The sequence below is a fragment of the Microtus ochrogaster genome, linkage group LG5 (genome assembly GCF_000317375.1).
Source record: "Microtus ochrogaster isolate Prairie Vole_2 linkage group LG5, MicOch1.0, whole genome shotgun sequence".
NCBI lineage: Eukaryota > Metazoa > Chordata > Mammalia > Rodentia > Cricetidae > Microtus > Microtus ochrogaster.
Window position 1 is genome coordinate 10,870,447 of NC_022031.1, and position 13,494 is coordinate 10,883,940.

General features: G+C 45.2%; 1 protein-coding gene across 2 annotated transcripts in view; it reads left to right on the forward strand.

The window, feature by feature from the left end:
- Positions 1-6,242: 6,242 nt before the first annotated feature.
- Positions 6,243-13,494, forward strand: part of Jph1 (junctophilin 1) — an 82,498-nt gene continuing 75,246 nt past the window's right edge. For both annotated transcript variants that reach the window (XM_005361860.3, XM_013351813.2), the window contains exons 1-2: positions 6,243-6,784; positions 12,245-13,004. In XM_005361860.3, coding sequence (XP_005361917.1) covers positions 6,406-6,784; positions 12,245-13,004 — 1,139 coding nt within the window. In that variant the 5' untranslated portion in view covers positions 6,243-6,405. The remainder of the gene's footprint in view (positions 6,785-12,244; positions 13,005-13,494) is intronic.

Genomic DNA, 13,494 nt, shown 5'->3' on the forward strand with positions numbered 1-13,494 from the left:
TCTCTTTCCTCACAACCTCAGACATGGATTCCTCTCATTCCTTACTTTGTAGGGTGTCTCTGTTTCAGGAGTTCCTTCCACCAGAGTGTCTGGAAGGTTGAACTTTGCTATATCCAAAAGCTAAACAATGTGCCATGATTCCAAAAATAAGTTCAACCATAGCAGTCCACAAGATCACTCTGTTCTCTGAGATCTTAGCCACTCTGTATGTGGCTCTTCTTGGCCGATTCCTGTGTGCTTCTAGTATTTTGTTGTTGTTGTTGTTATCTCCTGTGTCTTTAGAGATCTTCCAAAGACCTTAAAATCCAAGTCCTCAGACATGTATCTCCAAGTCCACACACATCTCCAAATCTAAGGTGAACAGCATAATCACATTTTATGATTTGATTCTAGTCTCCATGTGATTTGTTTACTTGCTTGTTTGTCTGAAGCAAGGTTGTCCTGGCTAGCATACGTACAATTTACCATGTCAATTTCTGCCCTTGCCATTTCTGTAAGACTCAGCTGTTGTTTTTATGCTGTAATCAGACTGTTTCTAAATTACACTTAGCCTCTCCTGCAGGGCTGCCTGGCTGTACCAGTCAGCAAGTATCCAGGTTGGCCTCAAGTTTACAGGAATCCTCTTGCCTCTGCTTCGGGAATGCATGATCATACCCAGCTGCTTCTGGTCTTCAAAACAGACCTGAGAGTCACTCTAATCTTCAAGCTTACTACTCCCGCTCATTCCCTTTCTCTGTCAATACCTTTTTCAATGCTTGAGTGTCCCTGAAACCAACCATGAGTCTTGTTATTGGATATAGATGCTGTTATAGAAGTCCTCATGTAGTTTTCCCCATTAGGAAGAACAGGCAGAGGGCCACAGGGACAAGTCATGGGTAGAAACCAAAGCACTGCCCTTGAGATTTACACGTGGCTCAGCTGGTGTTTTTACATAGGAATTAAGACTGTTTCTAAATTAGACTTAGTCTCTAGGGCAGGACTGCTAGATACTAGCCAACAAGGATCCAGCAACTGCACTGAAAATCTGGAACCATTATGTTAAAGGTTGGAACACAGCAACTATCCTAAGACTAAGGAGGTTGGAAAAGGACGGAAGTAAAACGGGGAATGAGCTCACCGAATGGGGTAGGAGAGGAAAGGGGAGAGACAAGAAGGATGGGTTTCACAGAAGCCAAAGAGATGAATTCTTGCAGCCAGGTTTGTTGCTGTCACTTGCAGGACAGTAGCTAAAGACAAAGCCATTCCATCTGTGAAACAGCGGCTAGCTAGCTGCACTTCGACAGACTAGAGCAGTCACAACTGATATCAAGTGATATGAGAATCAGAGATGGGCAGATAAGATTGAACCGTGACACACATCAAGAAAGTCTGAAGTTTTTGAGAAAAGACAGAGGACTTGACCAGGACAAACCAAGATATGGAGGGAACCGAAGAATATCTTCTGGATAAGAGGAAAAAGCTAGAGTAAACAGAGAAGAGAACGGGAACTTAGAGAGGGAAAAGATTCTTTTCTCTGTTGTCTGGGGGTGATGGATGAGGGGTAATTTATGCCCCCAAAGGGGGATAATGAGATCTAGGTCCTTCCTCTCTTTCCTTCTCAGCTTCCTATGAGATCACAGGTTTCCTCCTTCACATATCCCTCTCCTATCACGCACTTCCTCCCCACAGGCACAAAGGCAAAGGGGTCAAGCAAGCATAGACCAAAACCAACAAAGCTAATACAGATGCTAAGTCCTAAAGATACGTCACCACCACCCTTTTCCTTTGTGAAGGAAAAGGCAGGTCCTCTGTTTATCAGGACAGTGTTATGGCTGACAGGGGCTGGAGGACAGTGATGAACATCTGGAGCTGGCAGGAAGAGATCTGCCACCAGGCATGGGTTCTCGGCGTTCGACTCAGTCACAATCTATGGTAGCAATAATTAAATGGTGTGACTGTGTCCACAAGGTGCTTCCAAGAACAGGGGATAGAAAATGGTGGCTCAGGATTAAGGATGGACAGACCGATGTACCAGAAGCCACTATGAAATGAAAAGGTGACCGAGTGCCAGGGACAGAGAGGCAGAAATGATTACAAAGGCTTCCAGGCAGACAGGACTCAAGGAGCAGTCTTTGACTGCTTCTTAAGGAACAGTGGGAAAGATGGAGGAATGCACTCACCGAGTGAAACTGTCAAGTTCCCATCATCAGAACTGGCCTACATCTAGGCCAATGGTGGGTCTAAGGCTGCGTCTGAAGATGTGAACTCTAAGGTGAAGGTCACAAAGCTGCAAAATGTGAAAAATACCCAGAGGCCAGGGTGGTGTTGTGTGGCATGATGGCGGGGGATACCAGACAAATGAGGAGGAGTGAAAGAGCCACCTTTTTAAAGAGCACAGGCCAGTGACCTAAAGATGCTGGCAAGAGCAGCCTCTGAAGTCATGAGCAAGCAGTTCGAGTCTCAAACAGAAGCATTACTGAGAGGAAAATAAATTACTTACTTTCAGTTTTTTAACCCCTATTACCCAGCCGCCTACTAATCTCCCTGCTGTATGTTTTTGGGTTTTGTTTGCAGTGAGGAGACCAAACCCAGAGCCTCACGTGTGCTAGGCGAGCATACCTCCTGTGAGCTACCTCAGTCTCTCAGTCTCGGTAGATTTGCATGATTTGGGGGACATCCTCTCCTACATGAGCACATCCTTCCACAACCAAGTCCTCTCGTTTACTCTTCCTTAATTTTTCCTTCAAATTCTAGACAGTAGCACTATAAATCATTTAGCCAAAAAAGAAATAAAAACCATCTCTACCGTCCATCCTTACTTCGCATCCAGGCTGGTTCCTGCTCCTACCCGAGGGCTCTCAATGTGCTCTCCAATAAAAACCAGTAATAAGAGACCACCTGAAGCCATGGTGCTGGCACAAGCCTGCTATCCATGAACTTGGGAACGGGGGTATAGCAGGAGCATCAAATGTTCCAGGCCAAGACAGCAAAGCCCGCTTTCAAAATCTTTTAAAGGGCTGGGGATATATTCAGTGGTAGAGTGCTTGCCTAGCCCTGGGTTCAATCCCCAGTACAGAAAAAATAGATTTGAAAAGCCTTAGCACAAGTTCAGGTATGCAGTAATTACCAAAAAAAAAAATAAATATCATTAACTTTGGAATTCTTCTGATTTCAGGCTGTCTGGAAGCTTCTGTTTCCTAATTCTTTTTATTTATTAAGCACAGTTTAAATTTTTATGAACCCTTATTACAAATAAATCATTTAGGCTGCTTGACTTTGTAAATCAATCTAATAACATTCACTTTGAATTAAATAAATCATTTTAATTCTATGTACTTCGTTATACACTTTAATTCGTATTCCTTAATAAACACCCATACATTTAGCCCTTCTGTCATGCATAAACTTTTTATTAAAATTCTCAATAATTCTAATGAAATCAAATCACAAAGTAAAAAAATAACAGCACCACTGAATTCTAAGCAAAACCTCCTTACCAACGTGAGAACTGGACATGCACCGAAGCAGCTTAGAGTTTGTTGTACATAAGTTTTAGAAACGTGTAACGGCGGGACTTTATGCACAAAGGAGAAGAAGCTGCTCAGAGTGGTAGCTGTTGGCCCCTGGACTTGCTGACCTCCCCCATCCCACCTGTCACACCAACTTTCACATTCTCTTCTTACTAATCCAGTCTTAAAGCTAAATTCAACTCCCCCTTATCCAGGGCAAAGGTTCAGAGAGAGGGAACATAAGGACATTTCTAACCCTGACTCTGAAACTGCACCAGTATTCCCGGGCTAGGAAATGCTCGCTCGGCACCTCTTCCCCTTCTCTCCACAGCCTTCCACCAGGGCCATGGAACCTCAGTGCTTAGGTTTCCATACACAGCTGTGTGTGACAGAAACGTTTCTCTGTGGTGCCATCAGGAAAGTGGAAACATGGCTTACACACTTGGTTGGTTGAAAAATTGTTTGGAAGACAAGACAGTAAAAATTCAATACTAACTTTCTTCTGCGAGAGTCAGTTTCACTGAAATTGAACAGTTCATATCCAGCTCAAGGGTCTCCATTTTCCTTAAGGTTCTGTGCAAGGAAGGTTAGCTACAAGCAGAGATTAAGAAGTAAACAGCAATGTCAGCGTAGGTTTACCATTACTTTCCCGGCACCACGAATGACTTCATAACAATTGCAGGAGCCAGAAAACTGGGATGTCCAGGACACACCATGGAAGTTTTCATTTGGGGTGAATTGGGGGGAAAAACAAATACTTGGGCCTTAAAGAGCACAAGGATCCTAACACATAGAGAAGGTCCCAAACCAAAACCCAACAAATAACAAAATATGAATGCTTCCTCTGGGAAAAAAAGCCAATGAAAGACAGAAAAGAAAGATTAGTTCGAGCCCAACATCAGAACAGGTGGGACTCAGTCGCTCCATGTGAGTCCAGATTCTGGTGCTTCTCATAACAGAGAAATGGAGTTGTAGCTCAGTTACAAAGCCGTGGGCCCTCAATTTCCCAGTGGCCTAAATCAATCCCCAGTCCAGGACAAGATGCTGAGCAAGATGCTAATTATTTCAGGCCACTGGGCTAAGCACTATTCCTGGCCACGGCAAGCAGCACCATGGATGAGGGTTTCTGATTCTCTTTGGTGATTTGGCTCAGTGTAAACAGAATTTTTTTTTCTGGTCTTTCAGACAGATAGGCAGGAAAGGCTCCAGATCTGAGAGAGGCCACTCCGCTCAGGAAAGACTCTGCTTCCCTTGTGTCTTTTTGACACGTTTCCTTACATTTTTATCTGATTATCAACTACCTAGTGAGCATCCTGTGTGTTCACTTGGTCAGGCAGGAGGCTCTCAGCCTGAGGAAGAGCAGAAATGCATTGCAGAGCTGTTTCTCTGAGAGGCATTCTGAGACCCTGGCTTGTGACTTCCCCCACTGATACTGGGAATTGAAGGGAGACCACTGGCTCCCCTTGAGAGAGCCTTTACTTAGTGACCCAACTCCCCTATTGCTAATTCTTGAATTCTTCACCAGGAACTACCATCATCACAATATACCAAGTGTTTACCTAACATAGAAAGAGAAGGGCAATCCTGTTATTTCCGTTCAGAAAATGACGAGAAAGGTTGAAAGGTTTGGAGGTTTCTGGAGTGGGTTCTGCAAGGCAGTGCTGCTGCAGGAGAGTGGATCAGCTGACACCTGCCCTGGGTTTAGTAGGTCACATCTTTGTCCCTTTAGAGGAATGTTTTACTTCCCATATCTCTCCTTGAAAACTTCTGTTTACTTTCTTAAACCGTGGGCACCACTGGAGAGGTCCCAGGTGTACATTCCAGGCACTCAAACAATATACACACGCTGAGCATGTTTGGGTACCCAGCTCCAGGCTGAAGAATTTCTGAAGTTAAGAACAGATGAGGGAACGGGCTGGAATGTAAAAGGCAATGCCCTATGCGCCTGCAAAGCCAGATATAAAACCTACCATTATTAAAAAAAAAAAAAAAACACGAACCAATTTACACCATGCTTTTTCAAACTGCATTGCTCGCTCTCGGAATCTTCATTAAAGAAATGCAAACATGTGCCCTGAAATGGGTAGGTGTAAAAGAACATTCTGCACAATTATATCTAGGCTGCCACAGATTTATCACATGCAGACATATATTTGGAGCATATTAATTCATGACAGCTGCGCATGGCAAATCCAACAGTGCACAAGTTGGAATGCTGGAGAAAAATGCAACTACAAACCCCATGCAGACAGACACACACACACACACACACACACACACGAGTTTCCCCCTCTCCATACACGTGGCCTCACTTACTGAGATTTAACACAACTGAAAAGCCCCCAAACACCGGAGATTCCCGCAGGCGAATGCTTGCCCCCCCAACACCGGCAGCCGCGCTTTCATCCACAGGCTTGACGGTCTCACGTCCCAGAGTACACTCGCCCTCCCACCCACGTCCTTCTGCGCGGACACACGTGCGTCCAGCGCTCGCGCGCCAGCAGCCGGCGGAGAAGCGCGGCTCCGGGGGCTGGGGGCAGGGCCCGGCGGGCGGGCGGGCGCGTCGTGGGGCCGGGCCTCGGCGCCCAGGGAGGGGACTAGGGGCGGGCGCGGGGCGGCGCCCGACTCACGTGGGCGGGCGGGAGCAGCTGAAGGTCCGCTCGGGAGCCTGGGCTGTCCTCTCGCGCGCGGCGCTGGCAGGGGCGGCGGCGGAGGAGGCGAGAGGCGGCGGTGGCGGCGGCGAAAGAGGAGGGGAGGACGGGGGCGGCGTCGGACTGGAGCCGATCGGCGGTGCGAGCTGCCCGGGGCGCAGTCGTGAGCTCGCCCGCCGGGCCCCCACTCCTGAGCTACACCCTGCCGTGCCCAGCTCTGCCGGCGTCCGTGCCCCCGCGGCGAGCGCGCCGGGGCTGCCCCCCGAATGACGGGCGGAAGGTTCGACTTCGACGATGGCGGCACCTACTGCGGCGGCTGGGAGGAGGGCAAGGCGCACGGGCATGGCATCTGCACGGGGCCCAAGGGCCAGGGCGAGTACTCTGGCTCCTGGTCGCACGGCTTCGAGGTGGTCGGAGGCTACACCTGGCCCAGCGGCAACACCTACCAGGGCTACTGGGCTCAGGGCAAGCGGCACGGGCTGGGGGTGGAGACGAAGGGCAAGTGGATGTACCGGGGGGAGTGGTCACATGGTTTCAAGGGGCGCTACGGGGTCCGGCAGAGCATGTCCACCCCCGCCCGCTACGAGGGTACCTGGAGTAACGGGCTGCAGGACGGGTACGGCGTGGAAACCTACGGGGACGGAGGTGAGCAACGTCGGGCGGTTCCGCGGGCTAGCGCGGTGGGCTCTCCTGGGCTGCGGGGACGTGGGGAGGACTCGAGGCGCACGTGTCCGGAAACCCGCCAAAACACCTGGGGAGCTTCCCACCCCTCCCACCACCACCACCACCTCCACCCCTCGGGAAGACTGCGTGGGTACGCGACTGGGGAGCCAGGATCTGCTGCGATCTGGTTCCCCGGGCGAGCGGGGTGTCCACACCCGGGGAGTTAGGCGTGCATGTACCTGGCTGGGGCCAGCGCTGCGCTGCCATCAGGAGGGCTGGGCAGGAGAGAGGACGCTGTCACTTGAGCCCGTCACATTACGTTCCTGATCCCTCCCTCTCCGGGCCGGGTTTGAAATCGCCACTGTTGGTGGAGTTAGACGGACGCCTTGGGCAGCGCGGCTGCCGGTCTGTGCTGACCGCCCCGCGGTTTGGTTTCATGTGGAGTCTCGTATTTCGCTTCTGGTCCTCTAGTTAGCCTAAAGATAGAAGCCAGAACCCCATAAGTAGGATGTTGGGGAGTTGGACCTTATGGAGGGTGTATTTTGAAGTGTCCTAGTTATGGGCAGCGAAGCGACCACCCAAAGCAGGTGAAATTCTTAATTTTCTCTCTAATTTGGCTCCGTGAAGTACTTTGAATTAGCAGAACTGTAATCTTTGCTGACCTGGAGATCTTTGGGCAAATTACTGATAAAAGCGCTTTAGGAAAAAAGCGACAAAATTGCCATTTTAAAAAAAGAAAAAAAGTTTAAAAGAGTGTAGAGAATGCTATATTCCTAATATACATTAAAGGGTGTGGCCTAAACACACCTGGATGCAATTTAACAATGTTCGCCATGTAAACTGTGTATATTATAAGTCAGGATTCATTTTTCTCTCTAGGAAGAGCATACATTAGTGAAACAGGTGTCAAAACTTGATTAATTTCTTTGAAAACAAAGTCGAGGGAGACGAATAGCTTATGTTTTGGCGAAGTAATTTTTCTGATAATAAACAGAATCATATTTAATTGAAAAGGGTCGTAGGAGGTTCTGTCACCTTTTGGAATTAAGCCGCGTCAGAGCTGGAGGATAGTGAAGGGATCCAATTAAAAGTTTCTCCAGCCCACTGAAATCCCGTTATGTGATTGCTTATATAAAAGCTTATACAATTTGTACACTTCACTTGCTCAGAACACTTGGGCCGTGTTTCAAATGCAAAACAGCAGAATGGTAGGATTTTAAAAAAAAAAAAAGGACATCTTTTCACCCTCCAGTATAAATAAAGGCTATGGGTCTCGTGGATTAAAGGGGTGAGGGTCTCTATACTTTTCTATGGACCCTGAGTGCCTTGGTAGTTAACAGGGACCTTGAGGGTTTGAAACTAGCAGAAAATAACTTGTTAACAGCGTTATGAATGTTTGTTTCTGACTGGATTTTATTGGGAGCGCTAGCTCTAATCTCACAAAATTCTATGTTCATCGGTGGAAAAATTGTTTTTTTAAATGTGATCGTTGTATAGCCCTTATTTAAAGAGCATAAAATAGACTTATTTTTATTGTAATCAAATTACAATGTAGGCTTCCTTTAAAAGTTGAAACTCATTCAATGAAACCTGGTGGTTTAGAGTATCCATTATACCTAGTAATCAAAAGGCAGAGAGCACAGTAAAAGTCATGGCTGTGCCTGTGCTGTTTGTAAGGCCAAATACACCTCCAAATGGCTATGAATTATCTGCCTTCTGTTTGAAACCAACTTTGAACATTTTAAAAGACAAAATTCTGCATCACCATAGGATTGTAGATTTCCTTTTCTATCAAAAAAAAGAAAGAAAGAAAGAAAGAAAGAAAGAAAGAAAGAAAGAAAGAAAGAAAAAGAAACCCTGGAGTGCTATAATCAGAACAAAATTTCAACATGCAGTTCACTTTTGCATGCCTTCTCTGTGCTGGTCAGTTTCTCACGTCACCACATTTTATTAGAAAGTTCGTGATTTAAAAAAAAAATTGGTCTAAACGGAGCTATGGTGCCACAGTTTATTCATATGGAGGTTTAGTCCAAGTGGAAGTGGGAGCATCAGCTTCTTTATTCCTAAGCGTTAGCTTAATTCTGCCTCCTTGCCCGTGCATTTTGGGTGACAGCAGAGAGGGAAGTCGTAATTCCCTGTGAGAAGTATCACTTTATTTCACTAGAGATTTCTGTCGAGTGTTGCTGAAATAGAAACTCCCTAAATATTAAGAACCAAAAGCATGATATTCATGAAATTCAAGTCTAGATTCCCAGATTCTTTTCTGCAAATTCCAATCTGTTATACTTTTTTAAAATCCTGCTATAAGACTATGGAAGATATCTATAAAGATCCACTGTTCTGTTTATGTATTTGGGTGAGAGGTCATTTGTAGCCCAGGCTAGCTTCAAGCTGAGGATGACCTTGAACTATAAGCATTCTGCATCGACCTCTCCAGGACCAGGTGGGGATGGAATCTAGGCACCATTCACACCAGACAAGCGCATCACCAATAGAACGACAACTTACACCTCGTCCGTGTGTTTCTGTTTTCTTTTCTTTTTTAACAGAATTATAGCTGCATATAGCCTTTCAAAGCATGTAAGTTTGGCACACAGAAGTCCAAGTTTGGCTAAAATTCATTCCAATCTGGATGCCATTCATTACAATATTGTGCAGTTAAGATAGATGGACCTTTAAAAAAATCAGTTCTCAAATGAACACAATGTAAAATAAAACCTGAAAAAAATCTTTTGTTTTCATATTAGATACACACTGGAGTTTAGGAGTGGAAAATAGTAAATCACGTCTCCTTTTGAACAAAAGAACTTGGAGACCACCTGCTTCATAAAGAAATAGGTTCTGTTTTCTTGGTTCATTGACTAAAGCAAACCTCTTTAAAACTTCAGATCAACTACTTAGAATTTGAACAAGCTGGTTTCTAGTGGTGCTGTGGACGTCCTGGAGTAATTCTCTCCAATACTGTGATTTTACAGCAACATGGAAGGTGATGGGCACCTTTGTTCCTTGTCCCTGCCCTATTTCATAGCCCCAAAGATATTTAAACTTTCTATTTACTGCTGTTCTTTAAACAGCCTGAATGTTGAAGCTGCTCTTTGGAAAGTCTAACTCCTGGTTTGATGTTGGAGCTGTCATTTGGAGGAAAGTGGGCACTAGTTGTCCATCAGTGTTTCGGATCTGCTAAGATGGGATTGTTATGTTTTAAAAGACTAAATACTTAAACCAAATAGCATCTTTCCAAATTATTTTAGCAAACTCATTCTGTAGAAAAGTTAGAATGGGATAGGAATATGGCATTTTAAAATAATAAAATATTGGTGATTTGTTTTAGTGTGTGTATAAGGTTATATAACTTTCATCATACTATTTAGATTTTATCTAGGAAAAGTCAAAGTTGAAAGTTTTCAATAATTCGGTGTCTTTTCCTATTGGGTCAGCAGTGTTTGGAGATAGCTGTTTTTCACTATCATGGAAAACAAAAAAACCCTTAACTTTTTTTTTTAGACAGGGTCCATCCAGCTGTGTAGCCCAGACTGGCTGGGAGCATTGACCCTCCTGCTGCCTCAGCCTCCCAGCTGCTGGCATTGTGGGCATGTATTCCCATACCCAATTCCTGAAATGTTTGTATGTAACAATCTTACCCTGTTTAGAGAGCTGCTGCGCCCCACCCCCTTCAGGAGTTCATAGGTTTGAAGATCTACCTAGACTATGGCAGTCATAGTACCAGACCCCTTCATATTTCATTGTTGCCCCACTGTTGTTGGTTTATATGATATAAATATGTCAGCACGAGAAGAGAAGATGGTCTTGAAACTAATCCAAACCTTTGTCTTAGGAACGGTGCCTATTTACACAGTGATATAACACCACTAGCTCACACGGGCATGGTGATACTTGTAATCCCAACATGTCGGAGGCTAAAGCAGGAGGATTGAGAGTTCTAGGCCAACCTGAGCTACGTACTAAGACACCGCCTTAAGAAATAACAGTACTCCCAATGGAATTAACACTTTTTGTATTCAAAATAAATATATTCCAACCACTGGAAACCTACACGGTGATGTAAAATACGAAGTATAATCAAAAGACAGAACATGATCAACATAGACTATAATCATGATTTATTTTCTGTGACAATGGAAATTTTTATGAACAACACCAAAGTAGTTACATTTAAATTTTCTTCCAGATAGCTGTTCTGGGGTTATACTAAGGATAAAAATTTGCCTTTAATTAAAGAAAATGGCCTTGACTTTGAAAATTCTAAGCTCCTTAGTTTAGCCTTCATTTTCTCCAAAGAATATTCTAAAACCCCTATCAGGTTATTTTTAAACATATCTTTGGTTATTAAGTAGAAAAAGTCACTGAAAATAAGCTTGTTTTGTATGTATATATTATATTCCTATTATATTACGTATTTATACTCTAGTTAGACTACTTTTTAAAAGTATAATATTCATTGAAAAAATGGTCTGGATCAGCAAAATTTTAATGGACACTGTCAAGTATTCGATGATTTTTAAAAAGTTTCTTTCATCCCATTGGTTCTTTCAAGCTGTTTAAACATCGTCTCCGGGCACCCGAGACCACAGGACACATAAGCCATGAATGAGTCTGAAACATTTGCCTTCCTTTGAGAATCAGTTCCTGCCCTCGGGCATTTGCAGTGTGTGGTGAGACTGTCAGTGCTCTGGCTGAGGCTAGGGAGAGCCATACAGAGCACAGCCAGGAGAAAACCAATTTAGCAAGTAATATGCCGCTGTGCCCCCACCCACTGCTGTCAGGTCCTCAGGACTTAATAGCTTGCCCTTCCCTGAGTGTAGGATGTTTCACGTAGTAAAAGAACCAAGACAGCTCCTTACACAACTCATATCCCAAGTATTCTGATCACTGTTACTAATGTTAAACCTTCGTGCTTTTTAAAATGTTGTCCTGGGCATGGACCTCAAAATCATTTTCAGCTCAGTTAGTAAGACTGTGTTTGAAACCATGGCTAAAATACATTGTGTGGTGCCCCCGTCCCCCATGCGTGGCAAGCACTGCCCCATTAAAATCTTTCATGCTTGCAGGAGGAGAAAGGTGATTCCCAATGATCACTCTTTTTGTATTATGGGGAAAATGTGGTTCACGGCTTCCAGTGTGTAACTGATGAAGCAAGCCTAGTATGTGTAAGGTCTTAGGTTCAGTTTCCAGAGAAACACCCTCACCAAACAATGGTTTCTATGCATGCCTACCACTCATAAAAATTTAAATGAAAAGCAGAAGTCTGGCTATCATTAAAGCCATAAGAGTCAAAGTCATTCACAGGTGGATGAAAAGTTACGAAGTTGCCCCAAGAAGTGTGTTGAATTTAACCCTGGCTCCTCCTGCCCAGAGTACTGTTCTCTCTGTGCAGATGCCGTCCACCAAAACTCATCCCCCTGCCGATCTGTTCTCTTGAAGGTACCTACCAGGGCCAGTGGGCTGGAGGCATGCGGCACGGCTACGGCGTGCGCCAGAGTGTGCCATATGGCATGGCCACGGTGATCCGCTCCCCACTGCGCACCTCGCTGGCCTCACTGCGGAGCGAGCAGAGCAATGGCAGTGTGCTGCACGACGCTGCCGCCGCTGCTGCAGACAACCCGGCTGGCACCAGAGGTGGCTTCGTGCTTAACTTCCACGCGGACACAGAACTGGGCAAGAAGAAGGGTGGCCTCTTCCGACGGGGCTCCCTGCTTGGCAGCATGAAACTGCGCAAGTCCGAATCCAAGTCTTCCATCTCCAGCAAGCGCAGCTCAGTCCGCAGTGATGCAGCCATGAGCAGAATCAGTTCCAGTGATGCCAACTCCACCATCAGCTTCGGAGACGTTGACTGTGATTTTTGCCCTGTGGAAGATCACGTGGATGCCACCACTACGGAAACCTACATGGGCGAGTGGAAGAATGATAAACGCAATGGCTTTGGCGTCAGCGAGCGTTCCAATGGCATGAAGTATGAAGGCGAGTGGGCCAATAACAAGAGGCATGGGTACGGCTGCACCGTGTTTCCCGATGGCTCCAAGGAAGAGGGAAAATACAAAAATAATATCCTAGTCCGTGGAATAAGGAAGCAGCTTATACCAATCAGAAACACAAAAACTCGGGAGAAGGTGGATAGAGCAATTGAAGGCGCACAAAGGGCTGCCGCCATGGCCAGAACCAAAGTGGAAATAGCAAACTCAAGGTATGTAGATACAGGACGGGTGGTTTGGCTTAAGGTGGGGATGGAGGTTCTCTGTCTGCTGATGGTATTACCAAGTAGGTTCCCGGTACACTTAGAGAGACAAAAAGACTGAAAATGACCGACTCTAACAAAATGAGAGTGAGATACCATTTTCAAAAGCTGTTGAAGGAACATGGGGAAATCTTTTTCTTCCAAATTTTGTCCCTAATATTTAACAGCCTTATAAAGTTCATTCAGACATCCTTCTAAGTCCAGAAAGTTAATATGATTAAAAATACCTCTGAAATACTGTCACCGCTTTATGTGTTTAAAAAAATATCACTTTGTGTAGAAACATACCTACAATATAGACTATATACTTTTATTACAATATTAAGCTGAACATATTTACAACTCCTCAGTAAGATTATTTTAACCTAGTAGGTTAAAATTCTGTTCACTGAGGCCTTCTAGGTGAAACCAGGTTTGGGAAAGATGCAGAGGTCTAGAC